This window comes from Haliotis asinina, chromosome 4 (genome assembly GCF_037392515.1).
Source record: "Haliotis asinina isolate JCU_RB_2024 chromosome 4, JCU_Hal_asi_v2, whole genome shotgun sequence".
Lineage (NCBI taxonomy): Eukaryota > Metazoa > Mollusca > Gastropoda > Lepetellida > Haliotidae > Haliotis > Haliotis asinina.
The window spans coordinates 61,784,997-61,811,997 of NC_090283.1; the positions used below are offsets into that span (position 1 = coordinate 61,784,997).

At 41.6% G+C, this 27,001-nt stretch overlaps 1 protein-coding gene across 1 annotated transcript in view; it reads left to right on the forward strand.

The window, feature by feature from the left end:
• Window positions 1–24,430, forward strand: part of LOC137282637 (somatostatin receptor type 4-like) — a 48,270-nt gene extending 23,840 nt beyond the window's left edge. Inside the window, exon 2 of the mRNA XM_067814422.1 lies at window positions 22,039–24,430. Within this exon, the coding sequence (XP_067670523.1) occupies window positions 22,039–23,269 (1,231 nt within the window). The 3' untranslated portion in view covers window positions 23,270–24,430. The remainder of the gene's footprint in view (window positions 1–22,038) is intronic.
• Window positions 24,431–27,001: the final 2,571 nt, after the last annotated feature.

Below are 27,001 nucleotides of genomic sequence, written 5' to 3' on the forward strand. Positions count from 1 at the left end.
CGAACATGTTGACGATCAACTGTCAACGGGTCACCCCTTCAGAATAACAGATGCAACCAGTTGTGACACGGTATATATATCATATTATTATTCACTTGATCAGGTCATGGTGAACAAGTTGTAATGACCTGTAGCATTTGGCCGGGATCGTACTCACCGATGGTAGTGATTTCAACGCATCAAATGCATGTGATTTCAAGTAATTCACGATGTATAACCAAGTCGCTGGTTTTACAATAAGCCGGTGGAGATAATATGGTCGAGATGTGCCGTTCGTTCAAAGCTTCGGGACTACAAGTCATCTTGAAGGAATACGCTCTGAGATATCTCCCAGACACAAACATTTTGAGGGCACGCGGTAACACCGGCTGCGTCGGTAGTGTCACACCATGTTCAGTGACGAATTGAGTTTCCTTCACGGCTTTCTCGATCACCGGGGTCGTGGCGAGAGACGCTTAGAGGTCTGGGCCCCGTTTCACAAAACTCTCGCAAGCCTAAGATCTCGTAAGTTTTCTCGTAGCCATTGTGCCTCCTATACTGTAGCATAAGAGATGCGAATGCTACGAGAAAAGTTACGAGATCTTAGGCTTACGAGAGTTTTGTGAAACGGGGCCCTGACTCGTGCACAGTGAATTTGATGGTAACATCAACCTGACACTGATGGGCAATGACTCAAGAGACAGTGGACTCACCTGGGATCATAAGAACATTGGACTGAAATGGTAACTTCTGTGTACTACCCTGTAGATTTAAAGTTCTACCCCATTTATTTATACCTTGGAATATAAAACAACCTGGTTCAACGTTTGCAGACCCGCCACCCGGATTAGAATTTGCCTTCTGTAATCCACGCTTTCTGTATGGGGCGTCTAACGGGATCGGGTGGTCAGGCTCGCTGACGTGGCTGACACATGTCATCGTATCCCAATAGCATAGATCGATGCTCATGCTGTTGGTCACTGGATTATCTGGTCCAGACTCGATGATTTACACACCGCCGCCTTATAATTGTAACATTATTGAGTACGGCGTGAAACTAAACTCACTCACCCACTCGACGCTTTGCTGCTTTGCAACGCCAAATGTCAACAGAAACATCCTCAATGATATCGAGGATATCAGAGTGGCATACGTGCAACACAATTGTGACCGACTTGCTATACATGTATAATTTATATATTACATGCTTGACATTTCTGGCAAGCTTCTCCCTGTTCAATAAGTGGTAATTGCCCCACAACCCCCAAATTACGAAAGCAGTTGCTCTTCTATAAAGTTCTGTCATCTCTTTACTAACCATCTTCTAGACAGATCACCAAAGCATATACTCGTATACATCTAGATTTTCTTCTGAGGGTGGGCTGAAACTAACCTCCATCGTGTCGCCACACATAGATGTGGTTGTCTAAGAGCCCAATCGTTCTCGGTGCGTTCTTGAAAAATGTTCGGATAGTCCTCGAACTGTGTGCGAACGGACTGGATGTATAATGTGAGGTGTTTTACAGTCTGTTTAGGAACTTTCTGGACGGGGTCGGTCGAACTAAGAACGGAAAGGCGCTCCAGAACGCTGAACATCATACGCGCTCTATCTCAGGCGGATTGGCAAATAACGACAGTTATAACGACGCTGACGAACTACGAACGGAATTACTTCAGTCTTACTCGAGTCGTGCATTAATTGAAATACGTTTGCAGACAGTTTCAGTAACGTCAATCCCGTTCACAGACAGACCTACCTCGACCGCATTACGTTAAATCTTAGTTTGTTGCTATTCCGTGCAAATATATCAACAAAATGAATTGTTCTCAAGAAGACCTTATTATACGTTTCTACAGCTTTCGCAATGGGTTCTCGTTACGTCCTACCCGTTGGTAGTATGTTTATCTCCTTCTCACGATATGACAAGGCAGAGTATAATTACGATTTAACGTACGGAATTTAGATAAATATTTTTAAGTGTGAAGCATAAACACATTTGCAGCTGTCAGTATGTTAAATGCTAGTTTCCTGCCATTTCTGTTGGAAGGAGAGCAAGAGTAAAATGAGGTGGTAGAGCAAGCGAGAAGTAAAAGAACAAGAACTTGCTGGATGACTTAAACATAAGAGGGCTAAAGATGAGGTAGATCTATTGAGGACTGTTTATTGTTACACACCCGTGGAAGATACAGCGGTGTAACATTTTACTGCAATATTACAGTAGTGTAACACCGCTAGACGTATGACGTCATAAGGTTCACAGTTATGACGTCACAATGCTTATGTCGCTGTCGCAATGGTACGAGGCCTTGCTTGACTCGCGGAAAACTGAGAGTCATCGCACTGTGAGCTGCAAGCCGCAATTTTTATCAACTCGTTTTCGCACGTTTGATACCAAATCATTAACTTGTTTAATAAAAATGGCATTACACGGATGGTCGTTTAGTATCCTCTATGTATTTACAGAGGACACACTTTCTGTCTCGTTTGGAAGCTATTTTTTGGACGGGACAGGGTGTACTAAGAACTAACTTGGTGTGACTCAGACCTTAGATACATCAGTACAGAACGCTTTGTCCAAGAATCCAAGTTTACATCAGTACCACCAAAGGATTTTCTGTTGTTCTCTCAAATTCTGATGCGTATGCAAACAATCCTACTGTGATACTGTGATACGTATCATCATCGATATGATTCACTCTGAATAAATTAAAATGTCTTATTTGAAATGTCTGTGAGCGATGATCGTACGTTGAATTTGACCAGAAGTCTCCGTCAACAAGTTCTTGTCTGATTTCCAGTTTTCTCACATCGCTTTAGCAGTGAATAACGCCATGTTCACTGATCATTGTCAGCATTTATTATGTCTTCTCTTTTGCCCTACCTTGCTGGAATATTGCTAAAAGCGGCGTAAAACCAAACTCACTCACTCACCCTACGTTCAACGTTCATTTTCTGAACTATCATAAAATCAGAGGCAGATAAACCGCGAAAGGGCTTGGCACACGACAACCACTGACATCAGATGCTTTTGTCAGAGACATTTTCACGTCATAAAATCTCGTGGTTCGACAGTGAGAAGCGATAAACCAAACGCGATGTTGCCTTGTCGAACCTCCGATGACGCGGAGTGTTAACATAGGGGACGTGACCGTGTTATACAAAGTATATATGCTAGTAGATTGTAAAACGAGTGAATACAATGTGTAAAGCTAATTTCTGACGTCCTCGGCAGTGAGTTGGTTGGATTATTAACCATATATCCTGTTATTTATCCTTTCTCACAAGGAGGTCGCACTTTTTGTTGTAAGTTGATTGGCTGCTTCTAAACAAAATGAAGGATTTCATTGGTTGAAAACAATAAGTTCTCCATCGTCTCAATTCAGTCATTGTTTCACACTCCAACGTTAACTTTTTTGTACACGACAATATGAAAAATACATACTCAGTACACTCAGTTTTGCTTATTTATAAGTACATCAATGTACCGTCTTGGAAATAACAGTTGTAAAAAAATAAAAACACAATTTTGCTAAAGATTATATAATAAGTCTGCTGAATCACGTCTAAGTTATTGCTGACGTCACACATTGTCTTCGCTATGTCCGATAGATGTGAATGGCAAAGCAAAGATTGATGGCAGCATATTGGGAAAACTGTATATATTGTACAGCTACCAAACACACTCAATGTATTTGTTGTGATGACTGAACAGGGCGAGATGTTAGTACCTGGTTTCACATCTGTTTTGTGCCTGAGACTATCACGTCTCGCCTCCATACGAACTGCTCCCGCACAGATTTGATAAAATACGGTTCTGCTTGCAACTATTAATACACAGTTCAAGCTCTCAAGTACAGGAAACACATATGCAATTCATTTAAGAAACTGCACAGATATGTTATCTGAGAAGAACATGTTTATTTATCCTCGTGTAATAAACCCCTTAAAGATGGCGGTAATTCCCCTCATCGCGGGGGTTGGGGCCTTGGGGTGTGTAGCCTAGCTGTAAAAGCGTTCGCTCGTCACGCCGAAGACTCGGGTTCGATTCTCCACATGGGTACAATGTGTGAAGCCGATCCTCGGTGTCCACCCACAGTGATATTGCTGGAATATTGCCAAAAGAGGCGTAACGCCAAACTCACACCTTGCTAATGCAGGGTTTAATGGATCACGGAATATAAGCTGTAAATGATATGAAGTCACGTATAGCCTCATGCTAAGGCGAATAGCGCTATCGGGTAGTCAGGCTCGCTGAGTTGGTGTACACATGATATGGCATCGTACCCATATCAAGGAGGTAGATGCTCATGATGTTAGTCACTAGATTGCCTGCTCCGAGCTTAATTAATTACAGAACACCGTCATGTTGCTATATACTTACTAGGTGTGAACAACATAGAAACGCCACGTCGTCACAGCCTATTCATGTGTTCAGATATTCTCTCAATGTAAAATTTGGGTAATTTGTTTTCACAGTATTGATGATCCTGTTAGTCGAACATTGTTGAAAATGTCAGACAGTCACTTTTCTTTATTTAGCGGTAGGCAGTGGAATGGCTTAGCTTATACAGGGGTGGTAACTGCGGGTGGCGGGTATGAGGCAAGGACGTCTTGCAGTATGGAGTGAGTGAGTGAGTGAGTTTAGTTTTACGCCGCTTTTAGCAATATTCCAGCAATATCACGGCGGGGGACACCAGAAAATGGGCTTCACACATTGTACCCGTGTGGGGAATGGAACCTGGGTCTTCGGCGTGACGAGCGAACGCTTTAACCACTAGGCTACCCCACCGCCGCCTTGCAGTATGGCGCGGGAGACGAATGTGTGCATTGCTGTAGGACAAAAAGATGATAATATACGGTTATTTGGGGTGCATTGATTCTACCACGAAATTTGTAAGTAATATATTTATTTTGGGTATGTATGCATGGTATATGTACTTATACTTATGGCAAGATCACTTGATAGCTCCCGCCATTATGTAGTAACACGTGCATGTTATCACTGCATCTTGAATGACAAGTAGGAGTAAGGTAATACGTTAGTTAGTAAGGTACAAAGGCATTATTTTAGACAAGGGTATCCAAATAAGCTTCTGTTTTAAATGGTTTCAGCTTAAATCCTGCTTCATGTGATATAAGATACAACGCAACACCGGTAATGTGTTTACGTTTCAGGTTAATCAATCCTGGCCTTGAGATGAAATACCGTGAAGAGCAGGTGTTTGCCGTGACGGTCCTGTGTATTAACGGCTATTTATTTCTGGCCATTTATTACGGGAAGATAGAGATTACGGTGCTGTTAATAATACTTGCCCGGACTGGGGCTGAGGTAGCACGAAAACACGAATCTTCTGAACAGGGATTAGGCTGTTACACGCACATGTACACACACACACACACACACACACACACACACACACACACACACACACACACACACACACACTCTCTCTCTCTCTCTCTCTCTCTCTCTCTCTCTCTCTCTGACACTCAAACAGTTCTACCTCTCTCACACGCACCCACTGTCCCATCCACAGCCCCATACAGCATTATAATAATTATATGTCCTATTGTAGGCAGATATAAACAAATGATGTATAACCCGTTTCTCTTCAAACATGATAGGCATGGTCCCCGAAAAAATAATCGTAACGCTGCGCAAGTCCTGTAGCGAGCCAGCCTTTTGTGGAGGAGATCTAGTAAATTGGGTCAGATACAGAGACCAATAGCACCTCCATCCCCAGTATGTCCACACAATTTAACTTTCAGAAGCCTGTTTCCGATATCTCTGTGACGTCAAACAATGCAACATTGTTAAAAGTAGCGTAAATCTCCTGCCACTCACACGTGCGAAACATGAGGCTGAGGTAAACTGAGCAGGCACGGTACAGTGGTCGCTAATAAAGATAGCTCTGGTCAAAATTAAATGTCTGTTATTACAAACAGCAAGAGGTGAGATAAATCTAAACGTCTAAAAAAAGTTACGAAACTCGGTGCGAGTGTTGATTACGAAAAGATGCATTTCCTGAAGTATTTACATAGTTATTTCCTGGTGTCGGAAATATACCAAACAGCAAAAGAAGTGCAACTCTGTCTATTCGTCAAAATAGAGGACATTTCGTTTCTCGAAACTTGCATTTCTTTTGCTGGTCAGTATATTTTTAAACTTTGCTGGCAAGTCGGGCTAGTTATACCTGAAAGTTACTGGCCAAAAAAGGCATTCACTACCCTGAAGTTTGCATGAAAACACGGGTTTCTTCCATAAGGGGCTAATATCATGAATATTTTTACCAGACCGTAATCCTGCATGATGTGTCTGACAGGGTGATATATTTACAAAATGACCTCATGTAAATTCATTAGAAAGTCGGTCACAAGACGGGGTATTTACTGGCCCGATTGGATTCTTACTAGCCACGGACTGACGGGTCAAGTGCTATTTTTCACCCTGCTCCCCTGACTGTCAACCGCAATTCTTTAGTCAAAACGTCATTCCAGTAAATACTTTTAACTGAACTGTGTGCTTCTCATATATTCCTCGATATTGCTCCCTTGTACTAAATAGGTATCGTTATACATACGGTCACCGTATCATACAATGTCATCGAAAACGCGGGCAAGATGACTTTAACTTGCGTTAAAAAGCTGCATACTATCTCAATGAATATAATCAAGATCGTAAAGTCGTCACATAAACGGTTTCCAATATCTTACAGTGACACAGAGATGCTTTATGTTCAACGTTTATATTGCATTGTGAATGCACCGTTTCGAATTAGATCCCTGCGAACAACTGGATCATGAAGATGTACATTCTTTTTACTAATTGGCCTCATCGGGAGCGTTTGATCGTAACGCCTTGGGTACAGGTAGATTTCTGAAATAAGCACAATGTATGGAGTTTATTTTGTGTTTTTCCGGTCGTGCTTTTGCTTGAATGTTGCTAAAAGAGGCATAAAACCTCACTCACTCACTCACACACATCCCATCCTCCCGTCCTCGCTTACCTATCCGCCCGCTCTCTCCCTCCCTCCCTCCCTCCCTCCCTCACACTCTCACTTAGCTAACTAATGCTCTTCTTGTATTTACATGGCCCGCAGGCCGTGGTTTCTTACTTCGCATGTTAAATGAACGACCATGTTGCGCTAAACACCCGATCGACAGAACAGATTCATCCGCGGGCTCTTAATCAATTGCCTTCTCCTTAGCGAAGATCATAGATCACTTTACAATGAAACAATGTGCTTCCGTTTGATGAAGGAGTTTAGATACAATCAGATTACAACGCACCAACGTAATGAAATAAGTAAGCGTGCTGAAGTCATGAATGAATTCGGTGTAATAATTGTGTGCTGCTCTGCTTTGAGTACCTGGTGATCGTCGCGATGTACTGTGTGCCGTACTTCACTCGAGTCAGAGGTACGAGCCATACAGGGACGATGTAACACATTGGGAATGTGTGTTCTCTATTGAGTTAAATAGTAAGGAAATCTGGCTTCAAAGAGTATGAAAGCGGGAGGTTTGAAATTGAGATTGGGTCTGTGGGCGAGCCTAGCGACGAAACTAATCGTTCGTCACGCCGGAAACCCGAGTTTGATTCCCCACATGAGCACAATATGTGATGCCCATTCTGGTGTCGTGATATTGCTGGAATGTTGCTATAAGCGGCGTAAAATTTAACTCACTCATTCATTACAACTCCCTAAATGATGTGCTTTTAACGCTGGTCTTCAAGAATGACACATAGGGCAGTTTTCTTTCTACTAGGAATGACAATGTGGTAACCACACCCCCTCGGGTTGAAGCAACAGGCATGAGTGTCGAACACAAAGTATTTACATAGACACACCCCCCCTCCCCTCCCTTTTTGGTAACAGGTGACTGACAGGATCGGGTGGTCAGGCTCGATGACTTGGTTGACACATGTCATCGGTTTCTAATTGCGCAGGTCGACGGTCATGCTGTTGATCACTGGATTGTCTGTTCCTGTCTCGATGATTTACAGACCGCCGCCATATGGCTGTAATATTGCTGAGTGCGGCGTAAAACTAAACAACTCACTCCAACATTTTTGATGGTACTAGTAAATGTCCTTCAGGGCCACCTCATTCTTTCCGATTGTTGTTAGTGTGCTAGGATTGTTATTATTTGTATAGGTTATATGTGAGTAAGCGAGTTCTGTACGCCGCTTTCTTCCAGCAATATCAAAGGGGAGAACACCGCAAATAGGTTTTACACATTGTACCCATGTCGGGAATCGAAGGCGGGTCTTCGGAGTGACGAGCGAACGCCTTCACTACTCGCCTACACCACTGTCCCCATTAATAGTGTTAGAAATGTTTGTGAGATGTTTGGCTTCATGATGTTGCCAGGAAATTACATGGAATTTAGGGCACATTGTTCTCGAATAATCGCCTGCTATTATTGACCACTGTCACGCAGATGTCGACTGATCCTTGTACCCAATACGATTTTCTAATCTTCTTAACCGATTTGTTTTGATAACCGTTCATGGGTTGGAATCATTTCTCAGTACAAAGAAGGAATCAACAGCATGAGCCTCAGACTTTGCAACTAGGTTGCGATGACAGGTGTCAACCAAGTCAAGGAACTTCACTGCTCGATCTTGTTATACAATTAGTCGCTTCTTTCTACAAGTTTGGGTTGTTGGTCAATTCTAAACCGGATCTCACGAGTGGCGTCAGAATTAACGATCAGGAACACGCACGCACTCACGCTCACGCTCACACGCACACTCTCTCTGTCTCTCTCTCTCTCCCTCTCTCTCCTCCAATCATACATTCCACACATCGCCATTATATAACTGGACAATTACTGAGTGCGACGTTCAAGAACAAGCATCTAAACTAATTAACCGGCGTAACCAAGGCATTTGGTATGTGTCGACATCATTGGAGATGCTGGGATATAATCACTTCCCGTGTCATTGGTTTTATACATGTGAGGCTTGCAGTCACGTCACGAGTATATTATCATTTTGCTGTGAGGAAAATGTTTCTAAAGCATGATTTTATGTTAGTTTTTGCATGTGTCTGACTTCATTTCGACCTTCCGCATGGAATTGTTACGACAGGCAGAGCACACGCTTAACGAAAGAGGAGTAGCTTCCCTTTGATAATGCGCAATCCATTCAGCAGACAGTCGGATTACGTGAAAAGAATTTCTGGCGTTTCCCATTGTCCTAGGGACAAAATCTATTTGGAACCGCTCTGACTGACAGTGGTTTGATGACAATAATAAAATGTAATTTTACATGAAGCTTCAAAATGTTTGGATCAGCGCTAACATTAACATCCTCTTAGAGTTTCTGATAATGCCCTGTTTTCATCTGGCGCCAAACTCGGTTTACACACCACTAAGTAGAAAAATAGAAATATTAAGTGAAGTCGCAGATATTTTGGAGAAGACAAATGGCACAAAGAACACTGTTCGTGGAGGAAAATAGGAATCATATTATTGTTCTGTGTTTCAATCCTTCAAAGTGCTGGTGTGGCAATCAGTCTAATCCCGGACGATATGTGATTAGTTTTGAGACTCCTTACAAATCTGTGTAAAACCCGAGACGAAAAAGTGACCGTTTCAGTATTCTAGTATTAATTCAGTGATGCAGCGGGCGCCTTTCAGTCAGAATTTTCAGCTCCTTGTCAACACAAATGCAGGAACGCTGTTTCAACTATTCATACGAGGCGAACATGCTCTGCTGCTTGCCCCCGTTGTTAGACCGCTAGCCGAGTTGTCGCCAAAAGTTCAATGTGGAAGCTGTGGGCGGCGAAGACCGTCTTCAGCTGTATCAATCTCACCGTTTGCGACCGCAGCATCAACCACAGCAACATGTTTTCGTGAGTAAAACTGACGATGTGTGAAGTCCTGTTGCAGGGACGTGTCTATCGTTATAAAATAAATAAATAAATAAATAAATAAATAAATATAATCCATCAACACTATCTAAATATGAAGCTTTGCAACCTATCGGGCTCTCTGCGCGCCTGTGGTGTGATGGTAACAGGCGTTTATTGCACCCAAAGCTGTCTTGTGATGAAAGGCATGTCTGTGAGTGAGTTTGGGTTTACGCCGCTTTTGGCAATATTCCAGCAATATCACGGGGGGAACACCAGAAATGGATATCACACATTATGCCCATGTAGGGGATTGAACCTGGGCGTTAGCGTGATAAACGATTGCTTCAACCATCAGGTCATTCATACTGACCTGTAGGGCAATGAAAGGCGTCACTACAAGTCAGTTTCGTTTTATACCGCTTTTCGTAATAATCCAATAACATCACGGCGACGGTTTAAAATGGGGTTCACACGTGTGAGGAACGAGCACCGAGCTTCCCCACCGCTATGTTATGAACGATGCGTTGGCTGTAGCTGTCCTTGGACACGAGTTAAATATAGTACCACTGAGGTACACTGGATGGGAGAGTCGACTAGGTTGATGGGGGCGGTCACTTCGACTTTCCTCGGTGTAAGATGTTGAGGGTGAATCACTGGATTGTCTAGACCAGACTCTGTAATTAATACACTTCTATTCAGTTTAGCAAGGAAATAGAATTAATCATCATGAAATATATTTTTCTCATAGACAAACACGGAAGACATTTACGGGAAATCTATTATTATTTTCAAACTGGTGAACATACGACACGATCAAATCACAAAGTCTATGGAGCTGTTGTTCACGTGTATATCCTTAAAGGCACACTATCACGCCACGCTTCACTGAAACTCAACATTGCATTTCTCTTATTAATAATATAGCTATCAGCTCCCTCCGAACTTACCGTATAGTTTATTTATAATACGTATTAAGATTACAATATGAAATAAAAAGTTCAAATGATTTAATGCAGCGTTGCATTAAATCGACTCTAGCCCCATCTACCAACGAACACGAACACAACTGACTTGCGTCCCTTGAAATTCTCCACACAAGATTACGACTTGTGATTGAGGCCTAACACCGACAACACCGCTTCGATGTACGGAGCAATCGTTTACATTCTATATATTGCAAGTGTTATCTGTTTGAAAGCCGTAAGGGACGTTTACTGAATCAACAGAAAGTTAAAGTGAGTGCATGTGCCCCACTATACATATTATAGACCAAAATATTATCGAAAAGCGTGCCTTTGTGCTTTACACGTACACGAGCGATATGGCCGCCAGAGTGCTTTATTATATCATAATGATAGGGTTTGCTACAGAAAGTACATCTTGTATATTTTCCTTCATGGATTTCAGGTACGTGATGTAGCTAGATGGTTAAAGTGTTCGCTCGTCACGGTGATGGGTCGGGTTCGATTCGGCGTACGGTTGTTTTAATGTGTGAACCCCATGTCTTGGGCTTCCTCTATGATTCTCCTTATTCTCGAAACGTTCGTAGCCCTAAGAATTCTTAACTTTGATCGTAACTAATGTGTTAAGAATGTGCTCAAGAAGTTCGTAAGGTTACGAATGTTTCGAGAATAGCTAACCTGGAATATTGCTGAGGACTCCGCGTTCTCACCAGCTAGCCATTTAGTGTTTCATTCTACACCACTGAAACCCAGAGTCACTGAGATCCCAGCAACGTGATACCTAACAACGACAACGAAAGTAAACTCGCTGTTCATCTAGGATCACAATAATTCTTCTCCTGATCGATAACGTACTGCAACAGAGACGTGTGAGTAGCGTAGTGTTTGGCATTCTAGTTCAAAACCCGGGTTCGATTCCCACCAAGTTTCAACTACTAAAAGGCGTAGGGGTACGGATGGGGTGGAGAAGGCGTCCTTGTGAATACCCAAGTTCTTTGCCCACACTGGCACAATGTGCGAAGCCAGTGTCTGATATTACTCGTCGGGGTTTGCTAAATAATGCAAAAACAGTTACATAAACTTCCTCATTCAGTATGTGAAGTCTGTCCCCTGTACTGGTCTGAAGTATTTGCTTAAACCGTCTTAAAACTCTCTCACTACTAACATTATTGGTTTGGAATGTCACGCAGCTTTTTCCGTAAGGAACAGCACACGAAATCCAGGAATTAAGAATGGAAATTCCTCGTTGCATAGCTATCTGGCATGGTCCCCCTGCCATTTGTGGAATTCCGACAAAAACGTCGCAGGTGGCTTCAACGGCGCTGACACATATATACGCCTCTTTCCTTCCGAAAGTGACATTTATTGGTCCACTGATGGATAAGAACGTTTTCACATGTTCTTTTTTGATGACATTTTTAGCTAGTGTTTAATGCTTGTGTCGTTTAGGAAGCAGGAATGACCATGCTTTTTCCCCATAACTAATAGGATCACTCCACACTCTTGGCTATGGTTATCTAAATGCAACTTCTAAATATACGACTTTCGTTTTTTGTAAGCACACTTCTTTGCTTATTGACTAGAAACTACCTTTTTTATAAACTATTTTAAGCGTCACTACTGAGTTAAAAATTCAATATGTGATTATGGTCAGTTTTATTTGTTTTTATTAATGCCAGAAATGAATTTAAGATTTGCCCCAAGGTGTTGGGAGACCGAAAGTTTGTTCGAAAGACAGAACGTGCCTGATACCAAAATACCAGAGGAGGATAAGCAAGCTGTGCCAACGACAATATGGGATATTCTTTCAAGTCAGCACGCTCGGTTTTTTAATAACGCAACGCTGTTATCCACAGGCAATTAAAAATTTACTCCATTTTACTCAATAAATAGCAACACTACTTATTCTGATATTGCCTGCACACTTCCTGCAACGGTGCGTCTTTCTGTGTTAAGAGACACTTTAATAAAATAGATATTTCTATACCTGAGTGATAAGCAGCTGTTTTGAAATTGCCTGTATTGAAGGTTAAGTTGTATTCATAGCTGGTTAGGTTTTATGTTGTGTTGATGCACAGACAGTCCCATTAGGGGGTTCAAACCCAGACCCGCAAGGAGCAAACGCAGTATACATCTGTTTGACACTAACAGATTCAAACTGAAACACGGAGAGTAGCCGAAACCAATATTTCCAACTTGTCGCTGCTAGTTTGGCTGAAAATATTTGCCTCGGCCGATATCCGGTGTGTTGTGAAGATTTTATATCAACTACATTTGGAATAAGCACCATTTGAAGGGGTCTTTCGCATTTGCAAGATTTGAGTCCACAGAAGCACGTAATATAAACACGTAAACTTAGTAAAATCTTTATTGCTTTGTCAGCATAAACCACAGTGGCTTTTACAATTGATCAACGATCAGCACTGGTCAATAGCCGTAGGTAAACATCACCTTTAAGAATGTCATGAGAAATACAAGATATTGCTTTACAGGTCTCTGCAAGAAGCCTTTCAGTGCCACTCGCTGGTGCCAATGTTAATAATACCCATTTCAATGAAATGCCAGAGCCCTTAGAGAATCGTGTACGATCGCCCACAAGTGTGATTAAATAATCTCCTTTAACCGAGTAAACTGGGTACAATCCACCAGATGCTTTTCCTGATACCTTTCTGATGACGACAGCTGCCTGTTCAGCGACAGTTCATTAATGAGATCCTATAAGAGCAAACGTTTTGTTAACATGGTGAATTCTGGGTCCCAATTAAGGCATTTCAATCACGGTAAGAAGGGATTTGTAGTGACGTTAATTAGTTAGTTTTTCACATTGACTGGGCGTGTCTGGGCGTGTTTTCACCATTATTGGTTCTTTTATTAGCTCTTTTTATATCTGTAAATGTCTGCCTCAGTGTTAGAGTGAGTGAGTTACAACCTGTCACCTCGGCAATATCAAATGAACAGCAAGGTAGATTATCATTCTATGGTTACGAGGCCTTTGCTACCTGAATTGATCCTAACTTGATTTACGATTGTTGGAATATTAAGTCATAATTTAAACCAACAAAAAACAACGCTTTTAATTGGAAAGTTTTGGGACTTACGAACCCTCTCATGAGGATAATAATTCCCAGTGTTAGAAACAAGCCCAAAGTCGACATGTTTGTTATTGGCTGATAGGTTTAACCTTCGTAATTCCTTTAGTTTATTTCAAACTGTAAACATGGTCATAAATCATAACGCTGTGATTATGTGGGTATAGCACGGTTCAGCTTCTTAGTACTGAAGTCGTTAATCAGTGCCTCGCTGGTTAATGAGTCCTACAGAGCGGGAACTTGCACATGCAAAGCGGAAGTGTTATGAGATCAATTGACATGCACTCTTCACACTGCGGTAGGTATCGCATTACCTGCTTTTGATGCCATTTATGCAACAGAGCTTGTAAATATTATTTCCGGAAGCTGGTGCGCCTTGTCTGATCGTCTCTATGTTCATTTCTGCACATTCTGTGATGCTTTGGAACTTTACATTGAAATGTATTTTTCTCTACCCTGATTGTTTGTGCATACAGGTCTTCAAAATTGCCTGAGTAGTTTTAGTGCCTCGGCCCTTGAGGCGCGAAATGTGCTCAGCTGGGAGTCAACCATACTTCAAGACTGAACAATGGCGAACATATTAAAAAGAAAAGGTGAATGGGTGATTTGAAGTTTACGGATCGCATTATTGCGAGTTCGTAAACACGTGAAAATATAGGCAAGAATGTCCAGTTAATTCTCAACTGCTAAATTCACGGCATTCATTGTAAGCACCAGCAACCAAAGCTAAGCAGTCGCGCGGATGATCACAATACTTCCGCTTCATTGTCGTGCAGGATACACAGTGTATTTGAGGCAATTTAACCTTCAGTTGTCATGGTGATGGAGGTCATATAAACTGCCGCTTGTTATACAAGTCAGTATAAACAAGTACAGCTCTGAGTATATAAAGATAGGTCGATGATTGCAGCATTGATTATGACTGGACTCGTATGCCACGCAGGCGGCCAGTTTTTGTTACTTTAGTAGACTTTTTGATAATATCTTTATTGAAAAATGCGCATAACGGCAAATTCAAAACAAGCACGTACGTAGTCTGGTTATTTCGAAAATAATACCGTGACAACCAAAATGGTACACTTCAGTACGGTTGCACGTACAATGGCCCCATAGCTTTCAAGTCAAAATAGCCACAAAACGTCAAAAAGGCAACAAACGCCTCTAGTCAAACTGACCATTCTATAAAGTCAAAATGGCCAGAGAAAAAGTAAAAATGGCCATACAGTGGGGCTTTTTTAATATTACCCTGAGATTTTTCTATGGTTTATTATTTGATACCAAGGTTTAAAGTTACATTAGTGAAAACGGCATATTTGAAATTATTACATATCAACAAGCGCGCGCGCGTGCGGGCGTGTTCTTTCTTAATTTTCTTCCTCCAAGTATCATTTAGGAATTTAAGGAAACATTTCAATATAGTGTGCGGCCATTTTGACTCTTTCTGTGGCAAATTGTACTTTTTGGAGTTGCCATTTTGACGAGGGGTTTGGGACAATTTTGACTTTTTTGTGTGGCCTTTTTGACCTGTTTCCTTCCGTACCCATGACATATGTTGGCACAAAGTAACAAATGTTTGGAATCTAAGTGATCAAGGGAATGTTGCTTGTGAAACAGGTTCCACCCGTTTCCCATAAATCAACAACGACTAACAAAATAGTAAACACCTGTCGTTCATTCTGCATCTATACCTCGTACAATGTCTCCTGGCGTGCCTGGATGTGCTTACAGTTACCGTCATGGACATTCCGTGTCAAGAGGGGAATACTTGGCGTTCTTCTGTGTTGATAATGAGGATGATGGCATCTCAAAGCCAATCACTGGCAGATGTCATCATCATGGTTGTTGCCGCCCTTGTTCCTAAAGTACTTGCCCTGCCTGCCGCGACTCCAATCGTAGTTGTTGGTGATGTTTATTTACATTGGTGCTTGGTCACTGTTCCGGCAAGGTAAACGGTATTATCACTTTCATTAATGTATTGTGTACTGCTATTTTATTACTTGCCCGTGGACTATACTGCAGTGTAATATTTTCACGGCAATATCGCAAGACGTATGACGTCATGAGGTTCCCGGTTATGACGTCACAATGCCACGGCGAATGCATCTGTCTCACACTTTAGGCAATTTCGACGCAGTTTCTTTCAATTTATTTTAATTTATTTTGGGGAGTAATAAACAGAATGAAATCATGAAATACCATTTGTATTAAACTCATGAAAGATTTAGCGTCAAACCCGCTTTCGCTCGTTGACACCAAATCATTAACTCGTTTAGTAAACGTGGTATTACACACAAGGTCGTTTAGTATCCTCTATATGATTACTTTTTATGAGTGAATTGTATGCTCACCCAGTTGTTCTATGTGGAGATTCCTGGTTAACTTACTGTTTGAACTTAGAAACTGACGTGTACGGACAATTGTTGGAGTGTGCGGGCAAAGAATCACATAGATTTTTTCAAATTATATTTGTCACGAAATTCGTGAAGCCGATTGTCTCTATATTTGTACTGTAGATGAGTTTGTTAGTCAGCTTTCTACGGATCAATCTCTTTGCCAAAATGTCCGAGACCAAAAATAATTCCTTTTTCCTGATCCCCCTTTGTTTGGAGCATGTCCAATAATCACTAACCTAACAGTAACCCATCCATCACAAGTGGTTATTCGCCACACGTAACATTACATTTTAAGCGTCGTGGTAGGTAAGTTGATAATGCGATTGTTTTCCCACTGCTGACGGAGTTTGATTCCCCTGATGGATAAAGTGTATGAAGACCATCCCTTGTGTGTTCAGTAATTACATTGTGGAATAGAACTATAAGCGGCGTATCATCAGATTCACCTACAAAAAAAACAACGGCAATAGTTATATCGTTTAGTTATACGGGAGTTTATCGACTGCTTCTGAGAAACACAGATTCGGCATCAAACAGCAATATCACAGCGGTGAACATTCAGAAACTGTTTCATATATAATTATATAAGTGATTTAAGAGTGGAACGAATGGTTAAACCTTAAGCCTAGCCTCTGCCCAAAACGTGACACCGTAGCGTCTAATCAACATTGCTCAAAGGCCCACTGTCATGTACGTTCACGCAGTTATGTCCACCAACCTCATCGTATCAACTTCTGTAAGCTTAAACCATCAATTGCTGTCTGCTCGATAACTCGTGTCTATCCAATTTCGGAAATGATCGGTTTGTGTTCAAAGAGGTCAACCCAATCATATGGCACTGTTCTTCATCAGAGGAGTGCCTGGAAGCCTTCTTTGTTACAGCCAATTACAAATATCATAACAGGACACCATTGTTCTGGGCACCTTTGAGACACCTTTGATTAAAGTACATCATTTGATGTTTATGAACCTGCCGGGACATTGATCTTTGAGGCCTGTGATGTCTGTGGTCATATTTCTGACACCAGATCCCTAATCCAGACGAAAGGTTAGTCTGCGGCACGGAGATGTACATTAACGTGACTGTGTGTTAGCGGAGGGGATTATAGAGGAGCGAAAGTCATTAGTCCTGTCCAGAAGGTCAAGGTTGATGCAGTAAACATGGTCTGTGCCTGTTTTGGACAATGGACAGTGGGCACTTGTTGCCTAGACGTTTATAGGATGAAGTTACCGTTATGAAAATGCCCGGGCTTATACGTGACTTTGAAAAAGTAAACGTACATTATATACCTTTGCTTACCTCTTGCTTACACGAAGACATACTGGCTTGCTACGTGCCCGGTTTAGCTAACAATGATTAAGCTAAACATAACTATTCGTATGTTGCTTTATTTCATGACGTATCCTGATATATTTCTAAGAAATATTCGTCCCTCTAGTTTGATATAGGTAGCATTACTTACCTGCTTGTAAAGTGAGTTTGACTCTGTGGTGTATATTATCTGTTAACTTCATGGATTCATATTAAAGACCAGCAAATTTATGGGATCCGTTTTCTCGCGTTTGTTGACGTCTTTTACTTGAAATAAATATAGGGCTGTTCAATACAATACGTTATTACTTGCTTTATCTGCAACACTAGCTGTTTTTTTAAACCTGTTGTGATTGTTTTACCAACGTATAGGATTCTAATATACAATTATCCGCCTGTGACACATCCTATTATGTGTACATTTTCCATACTGGTCAATATGACTATCAGCCCCGTGACAATTCATTTTTAATATTAGCTTGCACCATCTGAACCTTGAAGCGACAACGTCAATCCTGATGGATTATCATACGGGTGTATGAACCTGTGTGATGGGTTACCATACGGGTGTATGATGGGTTAGTATACAGGTGTATGGTGGGCTATCATACAAGAAGCTGAGACGTGGAATGTCCCTATGATCGCCAGTTAGTTGCTTGTGTATTTTAAACAGAACATTAAATAGTTACGTATACATTAATATGAAGGTTTCATAACTTGTTCTCGTCGGCATGTGGATGAAATAATGCTAGTCCGAAGTTAACCTAGTCTGAGATTAAGCTAGTCCGAGATTATCCTAGTCCGGGATTAACCTAGTCCGAGATTAACCTAGTCCGAGGTTAACTTAGTCTGAGATTAACCTAGTCCGAGATTAACCTAGTCACTTCATGTAACCTTAATACTCACTCATAATAATAAAACCAATCGCGGTATTTATGCTTTGGTGTCGGTTTTGTTGTTTGCATCAAATAGCCGATGTAAACCATGATTTAAAATTTTATTTGCTCGTTTAGGAACAGCTCTGGCATGTTAGGTGTAATACAGTGTGGCGTAATCATTCCCCAAATAGGATGGATGGCAGCTGTTACCGATATGTTTACGATCATCGCGAGCACCTGTTGTCACCCCTGATCTTTACGGTTATGTTTTACACCCAATGGCTTCCGTTTGGAGGGTACATTCTTTCATTCTCTGAAGTTGATCCCGGAGAGGTCCCTGTTAGATTTGCCCTTTTCCAACCTAAGATACGACTGATGAGTTAGTCTTGCTGACGTGGTAGACACATATCATCGTATCCCAACTGAGTAGATCGATTCTCACCTTTAATCACTGGTTTGTCTGTTCCGAACTCACTTTTTTATTGACCGCCGCCATATAACCGGAATTTTGCTGAGTGTAGCGCCAAACAACCAACAAAACTTTGATGCTCCATAATCAGTTAAAATGCCTTAAGATTATGAAGCATTGTTTTGTTTGTCGTTCTTGTCTTCAGGAAGATGACTGCTTGTCTTAAGAGGCGACTAACCGGATCGGGAGGTCAGGCTCGCTGACTTGGTTGACACAGGTCATCGGTTCCCAATTGCGCAGATCGATGGTTATGCTCTTGATCACTGGCTTGTCTGGTCCAGACTCGATTATTTACAGACCACTGCATTATAGTTAGAATATTGCTGAGTGCAGCGTAAAATTAAACTCACTCACTCACTGAATAATATCGTAACAATGGGTATGATTCAGGGAAAAAAACATTCTAAGCATGCAGACCTCGCATTGAAATGTCTCGCGTTCATCCAAAGTATACTATCGTCAGGCACCCACGGTACCTCCTGATCTCTTGGCGCAGATCAGGAGAGGGGGCCCGGGTTCTCCACCGGGAGTACAGCCATTCTGACAATCTGGGTAATTGAGAATGTTGGGGAATGTTCACCGGAATGTTCTTGTCAGAATCAGCTGCATACCTTTGAAATCTGTAAAACACAGTTCATTAACTGACACTGGTCTAAGTGTCTACACAATGTAGATTTCTATCAACAATAATTTCACACAAGCCAATGCAGTTTTAGTATTCTGTGACAGACATTATAACAACAACGACAAAGGCAACGACACTAGAATCTGTGTCGACACAAGAAACGTTGCCTATATAGAATACAGAGTGAAAGTTACAGTAACATCGTCAGTATGTCAGCCATATCGTAACTAAGAAAGCTGTAAATGTATGCATGAATAAAAAAGAAATTAGAGAATATACTTACCCGTCTGCCAAAGACAGTAAAACAACCAAATTTGTGTCACAAACACACACTTAAAACTGGTAATTAAATCTAAACTGTTCTAATGATAAAAACCGAATAGAGAAGTCTATCCAAAATTGTCCTCAGTTTTCATGGCATTAATGGTTCATGTGTTTCGGGGTGAAAGCGTTCGTTCGGGACGCCAAAGACCCGGGTTCGTTGCCCGGATGATGTGACCATATTATTCCTCTCTATGATGCTGTGTACTATGTTCCTGTATACTACGGGCATGTGGCTTTCAGTATGAATAAAGACTGACTGATTGAATGTGTGAAGTCTAATCTGGTGTCCTCCGCCGTGATGCTGCTGGAGCATTGCTAAATGCGGCGTAAAACTTAACTCACTCACTACTACTCGCAATGTTGCTGCTGTTACTACAACAGCTACATCACTGCTTCTTCAGCTGATCCTTCTGCTCCTACTGCCCATGACCCGTGAAGGTCCTGGGGTGGACTAGGCCTTCAGCAACCCATGCCTGCCATACAAGGCGACTATGCTTGTCGTAAGGGGCTACTAACGGGGTCGGGTGGTCAGGCTCGCTGACTTAGTTGACACATGTCATCGGTTCCCAATTGCGCAGATCGATTCTCATGTTGTTGATCACTGGATTGTCTGGTCCAGACTCGATTATTTACAGACCGCTGCCATATAGCTGTAATATTGCTGAGTGCGGCTTAAAATTAAACTCACTCACTCACTGCTACTGCCCACACTTATACTATATATACAACTAGCACTGTCCACCTGTGGGTGTCCTGTTCATTCACACAGAAACATGGTATATGATCCCCATCACTGCCATTCGGGCCAGCCATAGTTATGGACCTTCAGCAATCATGTCAATGCGGTTTGCTTTAACAGTGGGACAATATGTAATTTACGTCCCTTTAAGTGGCGTAACATGGTTCTAATTTCCTGTTTCTGAACATAGTCATGGTGTCACAGATGGTACATCGATATCATTCGGTGCTATTCTCAGAACAGCAAAACGCCAAGACAGTCTATTCACCCCTGTCTAGTCATTCTGCAATATCTGCCATAATATTGTCAACTAATCTTCATTAGTTGGAGTACTTGGTGTGAAGGTGTTATGTTGCCTTGATGTCCCACTGAACCGGACATTAATGCATTGGCTGATCCACATTATAAGTAACGCTTCACGACCAATTACCAGCCTCATTGGATTCTAATACAGTAAATCTTCCAGGCTGAGCGAGTAGGCGTGTACAGAGGTCTCCGACAGGTTGTCGTTCGGGATGGATTATGCTAGAGTGGTGACCTTCAACATTATTTGCCCACTAGTACTTTGGTCCTCTTCCCATCTATCAAATGAAAACAGGCAGGAGATATGCTGACTTACGTACGCCATTCGATCGTTAACGCAACTGACACAGTTCCTGGTGACCTACACATTCACTGGAGTATCTGTGAGACACTTAACTATGTAATAATGTAATTTTGACTGTAGCAAATAAACCCATTTAAATTGAAAAGGAGCCCAAGTGAGACCAGAGATTCAGACTGAACCTGAGGAAATCTAGACCTGCTTCATATTTCGGGGTTAAATTAAGTATTGCAGGATAGGCAAGACAGCAGGGACTGTGACTGACCAGTGAGTCACATACGTGGTCTTGGTCCCAGTTTCAATTCAAGTCCCAAAAACTACATCGCGTATTTTGTCCAGTATTTCAAAACGTATATATGATCAACTTTTACATGTTTTCAGGTGATCATCTCGTGGAGATCCGGTTAGAACTAGTCATCAGCAAGCCATGCTTGTCGTATGTGGCGACTAACGTGATCGGATGATCAGGCTCTCTCACAGGTTGATACCAGTCATAGTATCCCAATTACGCAGATCGATGCTCGTGCTGTTGATCACCGGATTCTCAGGTCCAGACTTGATTATTTACAGACCGCCGCCATATAGCTGTAATATTGCTGAGTGCGACGTAAAACTAAACTCACTCCCTCCTAGTGTTAACAAACCGCGGCCATACAGCTGGATTATAGCTGGGCGCGGAGCGCAACAAACCCCAAAATAATCAGATGAACATTTTTACTACTGAAAAGTTGTGAATGTACGTTCCTAACGATTGGTTCACCTTATGTCACAGTAATTCTTAATTTTCCTTTGTATACTTCCAGTGACATCCTTACGATGGAGACCGCAACCGACCAGTATTACATCATAGGGAACGACACCGTTAACACAACCCTCAGGAGCCCACCATGGCAATCAACGTCCTTGTGGAGCAACGGGAACGACTCCGGCAACACGTCCACTGCTGTCGGCATGAACAGCACGCAAAACCCAAGTATAGCCATCCAGATACTATACCGTATACACCTAGGAGCTATTCCTGCTACAGCGATCGTTGGTACCATTGGCAACCTTCTGGCGTTCTTCACTTTCATCAGTAAACCTCTCCGACGTACTTCTTGCAGCCTTTACCTCGCTGCAAGATCGATGTCTGATACAGGCTTCCTTCTGTCTCTCCTCGCAACCTGGATCGGAGACGCCACGACCTTCCAGCTATATCATCGCGATGGAATATGTCAAATTGTCCTTTTTCTCACCTATTTCTGTGGATTTCTATCTGTGTGGTTGGTTGTTCTTATTACAGTGGAGAACTACATTCGTATATGTCATCCTTTCACTGTGGCACGGTTCTGCACAGTTCAGAAAGCAAAAGGTTTCATATTAGCTTTGTGTATCATTGGTGTAATCTTGTATCACTTCCCGCTATGGCTTAGTGCCGTCATGGAATTTCCTGGAGGAAAGAGGTACTGCAACTATATACAGAAATACATCACCATCACTAGAGTGTTTACCTTCGGGGACATGCTCTTGACTCTGGTGATTCCGTCGATTGCTATTATTCTTCTGATGGTAGGTATCACCTACAGTTTAATCACGTCATTAAAACGACAAAAACGACTAAAACAAAACAGCGAAAGAGTCAAGAGCCAGCGGTCAAATGGGAAGAAGGCCGGAGGCTCATCTCCTCAAGCTAAAGTTACCAAGATGTTGTTCGCCGTATCTTTTATATTCCTAGTTTTAAATCTTCCCAGCCATGCTGTTAGACTCCGGGTCTTGATTTTGACTTACGAGGGGGAACCCCAGAAACCCAACCTTGATCAGATGCTTCAAGTTATTTTTCAAATCCTTTACTATCTCAGTTTTGCAGTCAACCTGGGAGTATATTTAGCTTGTGGGGATAATTTCAGGAAGGTATTTTTGGACAAGTATGTGTCGTGTGTGCTCCGTTCCAAATACATGAGAAGGAAGAGCGAGGTGTCACATACCTCCTTCACGAACATTCGATTGGAGGCAGCCGAGCCAATGAAAGAAGAGGAGACGTCATTAATTACATGACTAGGGTGCATCTAGATAAAGCTGGATATAAAATGGCGTCCATTACTGATCAGCTGAATTCTAGCATGCATTTAGTGACAACGGATTTCTTTGACGACCTACCAAATGTAGGCAAATTTGATTGTTGTATATGTATTTGAATGTTTGAAAACACCCTGAACATGGCATTAAATACGTTTCGTAAGTTACACAATGTACATGGCCTATGTGATGTGATTTTATATTCCTTTTCTACATAAAAATACTTTTATAGGGACTTTTAAGGGCTATTTTCCCTATATATGGTTCCCACATTTATATATAATATCTATATATGATACCCCTCAAAAAGACATTTCTGAAATGTATACTATCGTCCTAGGAAACATTTAAGAACGGATATGGTCAATGCACTCAATGTCACGAGTACATCTGTGAAGCGACAGAAACGTTTTTATTTAAAGCTAAACACTTATCGGAACCAGCACACATATTTTATGTGTTTCGTTTAAGAAAATACCGGTGTTACCCATTACTTATATCGTAAATAATCATGCGATTAGGACCTCCAGTCACTTCAGTTTGGGCATATTGTACATGCAGACAGTGTCCACTGAATGTAATTACCTGTAACAAGGAGGGCTGTAACCATCTTCCTATATATTACGTCCATGTTATATTTGCTCAGTGTGTGTTATCTGCCCAATGTTCCCCCAGCTCGTGGTCATCTCACAGTGTATGCCTTCATGCCAAACATATGTTCACACATTAGCATGCATGGATTAAACTTGGGGATGTGTCACTGTGTGACATTCAGTTTTAGGGAAGGATTTGATGAGGAGGCCCAGAAAGCTCACGTGACCGGAAGCTTTAATTGACCCCTACACGGACCACGTGACTTTGTGGACCTTCTTGAAGCCTTTCTCCTGCTCGAGCATCTACAAACATACCCCGCGTTGCTAGGTTACGACGACCAGGGATCGTAATCATTCTTTTTCTAATTTCGATGTATCATATGTGCAAATATGTCCCGATTTGATAAATATTTTACCGTAACTAACAAGAAACCGGCAACCTCATTCAAACATTACATATTACACTTCGATCAACTTAGAAACGTTATTTGTTACTTGTTAAAGCTGTGCTTGTTCTATTCATTGCAATAAAACATTCTCGCTTATTTGTCGCTTGGTTGTCATATTTACACTCAAACCATGTCGCTATGTAAGAGTGATATATATCTTCTCAACATCTGGAATACATAACCAGCTGTTGACAGAGGGGTTAATTAACACCTTACATATTTCTCTCAACAAATGATATACCGCCAGGAACAGCTTATATAACTAACTCCAGCTCATGACAGATGTGTCAACAATCACTATATCTACTGTTATGCCGCCATTTGATATATGTGACCACGACCATGTCATACTTAGAGTACCGCTCCATAACAGATGTGTCATGTGTTTCTCTCATGATAGATGTGTTCATTACCCAAACATACTAAGAGCATAGAAGAGAAAATTTTGACTAAAATTTATAAATTGATATCTAACTTTAAGATTACTTTATAAAAAAACCAACAGCATGGAATGAACCTTTGATTAATACGCCTTTTTGTAAAACGTCAGATCAAACCTTTACAGACAAATACTCACTTTTAAGGTTTCAGTTGTTGTCAGCAGAAAAAATCATTACAGTCCGTACACCCAAACCCGACTATTAGCATCCCAGAATCTCCATCTATTTGTCACTCCTAGAGTAATACGCTCATCATTCTGACACACAGCCGCCAGTTTCTGGAACAACATGCCTACTCACACCAAGGATGCTGAATCTTTGGACTCTTTTAAATCTTCTTTAATCAAAGACCTACTTTTTCCTTCTTGCCTGTTATAAAACTGTCTATGTTCAGTTGTCTGTCTTTTGTCTGCTGTATAGTCTTAACTATGTTCTACGTCACTGTAGCGGGTATGAGTACCTGGCTGTATAAATACTCATATTATTATTACCAATTACCGGGTCGTCAGCGTGACTTGCCTACATCCCATCGTGCCGTTGCATGTATGGATGAATAAAGGTAAAAACCAGAGGTCAGTCATACATGCCTGTTTCCTTTTGTTACTTTAGTTCGGGCAAGTGGCATGCAAATATCGTTTACTGTACAGCTGTGTCGTTAACTGTTGATCGAGTTGCGATGTTGGATTGTGATCTCTTCAATACACTTTACTATATGCATTTATTTATTGTCTCCGCAAAATAGATTGATATTTATTTATAGTTAAGGTTGACAGGAATTTACTAAAACGTGTTTATGTGTCTGTATAAAGAGGGCCAGCAAGTGATGGCAAACAGCAAGTGATGGCAGTGGTGAAATCCGGGACATACATATGAGCTTGTTCACCTTTGAGTCATTGGGTTAATGATTTTTCTGAATTGGTGATAATATTCGAATACGTGTTGATATTTAGCTGTATTTTGAACAGAACCATCATTTGAGACACTTAGGAGACTGAAAACGAGTGTAGTCATTTGTACTACATATAAGTGACATGGAAACCTGTGATCATGCACCTGGTATTCTTGCTCCTATTCGCAGTCTAGGAGGCTGGATCTTGTCGGTGCAAAATATCCTTCTAAAATTGTACAAATATTTATACAAAGACATATAATGATATATATTATAGCTTAAATGGATAGAATTATCATGAAAACGACCGCTCGTTATCAGAAATGAGCGGTCCACTGTAACTTGATAACGCCCGTACAATGCTTGACGACGGGCCATTATCAAGCCCGTTGTTAGGTGACGTCATAAGTAGCTCAGCTGTTGAAGTTCAATCACCTTCGGCTCGAATCAACTTGGGTTCATTATTGACCATATATCTGGCTCACATTCGTCACATGTGCCTGTGCCGTATTGCACTTTCCTGCCTGTGCCAGCCATAACAATTGTACCATAAATGACAACATACAGCAATGAAAATATCAACTTGAAGTCTAACGTTGTTCGTCGGGCAGTTCTGCAAATGATAATGCCCTAAAAATACTCAAGATTTTGATGACACATTACAGTTTCATGGATAATAGGAGACCCGTGAAGGTCCGGGGTAGAATAGGCCCATGCTTGCTATAAAAAGCGACTATGCTTGTCGTAAGAGGCGACTAACGGGATCGAGTGGTCAGACTCGCTAACTTGGTTGACACATTTCCCCATTTGCGCAGATCGATGCTCATGATGTTGATCACTGGCTTGTCTGGTCCAGACACGGTATTATTTACAGACCGCCGCCATATAGCTGGAATATTGGAGTGTGGCGTAAACCTCAACTCACTCACTTCATGGGTAACTGGAAACCTGTCATCATACATTTGATATTCGTGCTCCTAGTCGCAATGGCAGAGGCTGGAACTTGTCGCCACGAAATATCTCGCGTCCTTCTAATATACAGTGGAAGCCGACAAAACCGGCATCTGTCCAATCCGGTAAGTTGTCTACATCAGCATAAAATCCCGTCCGTGGCATGTACATTTAATGTCATCTCTACAATCAGGCAAGTTGTCTAAACCGGGTTATTTCTTCAGTCCCGACCTGTGCCGGTTTAGACAGCTTCCACTGTATATGATATATAACGTTCCTCCAAAGTTTGATAATGCATTACAGGTTCACGTTGATGTTGTTAAGGGTTGTGTATTTCATGGATAATCGGATCGATGCCCGCCTTCTAAATCATCAACGGGACTCAGTGA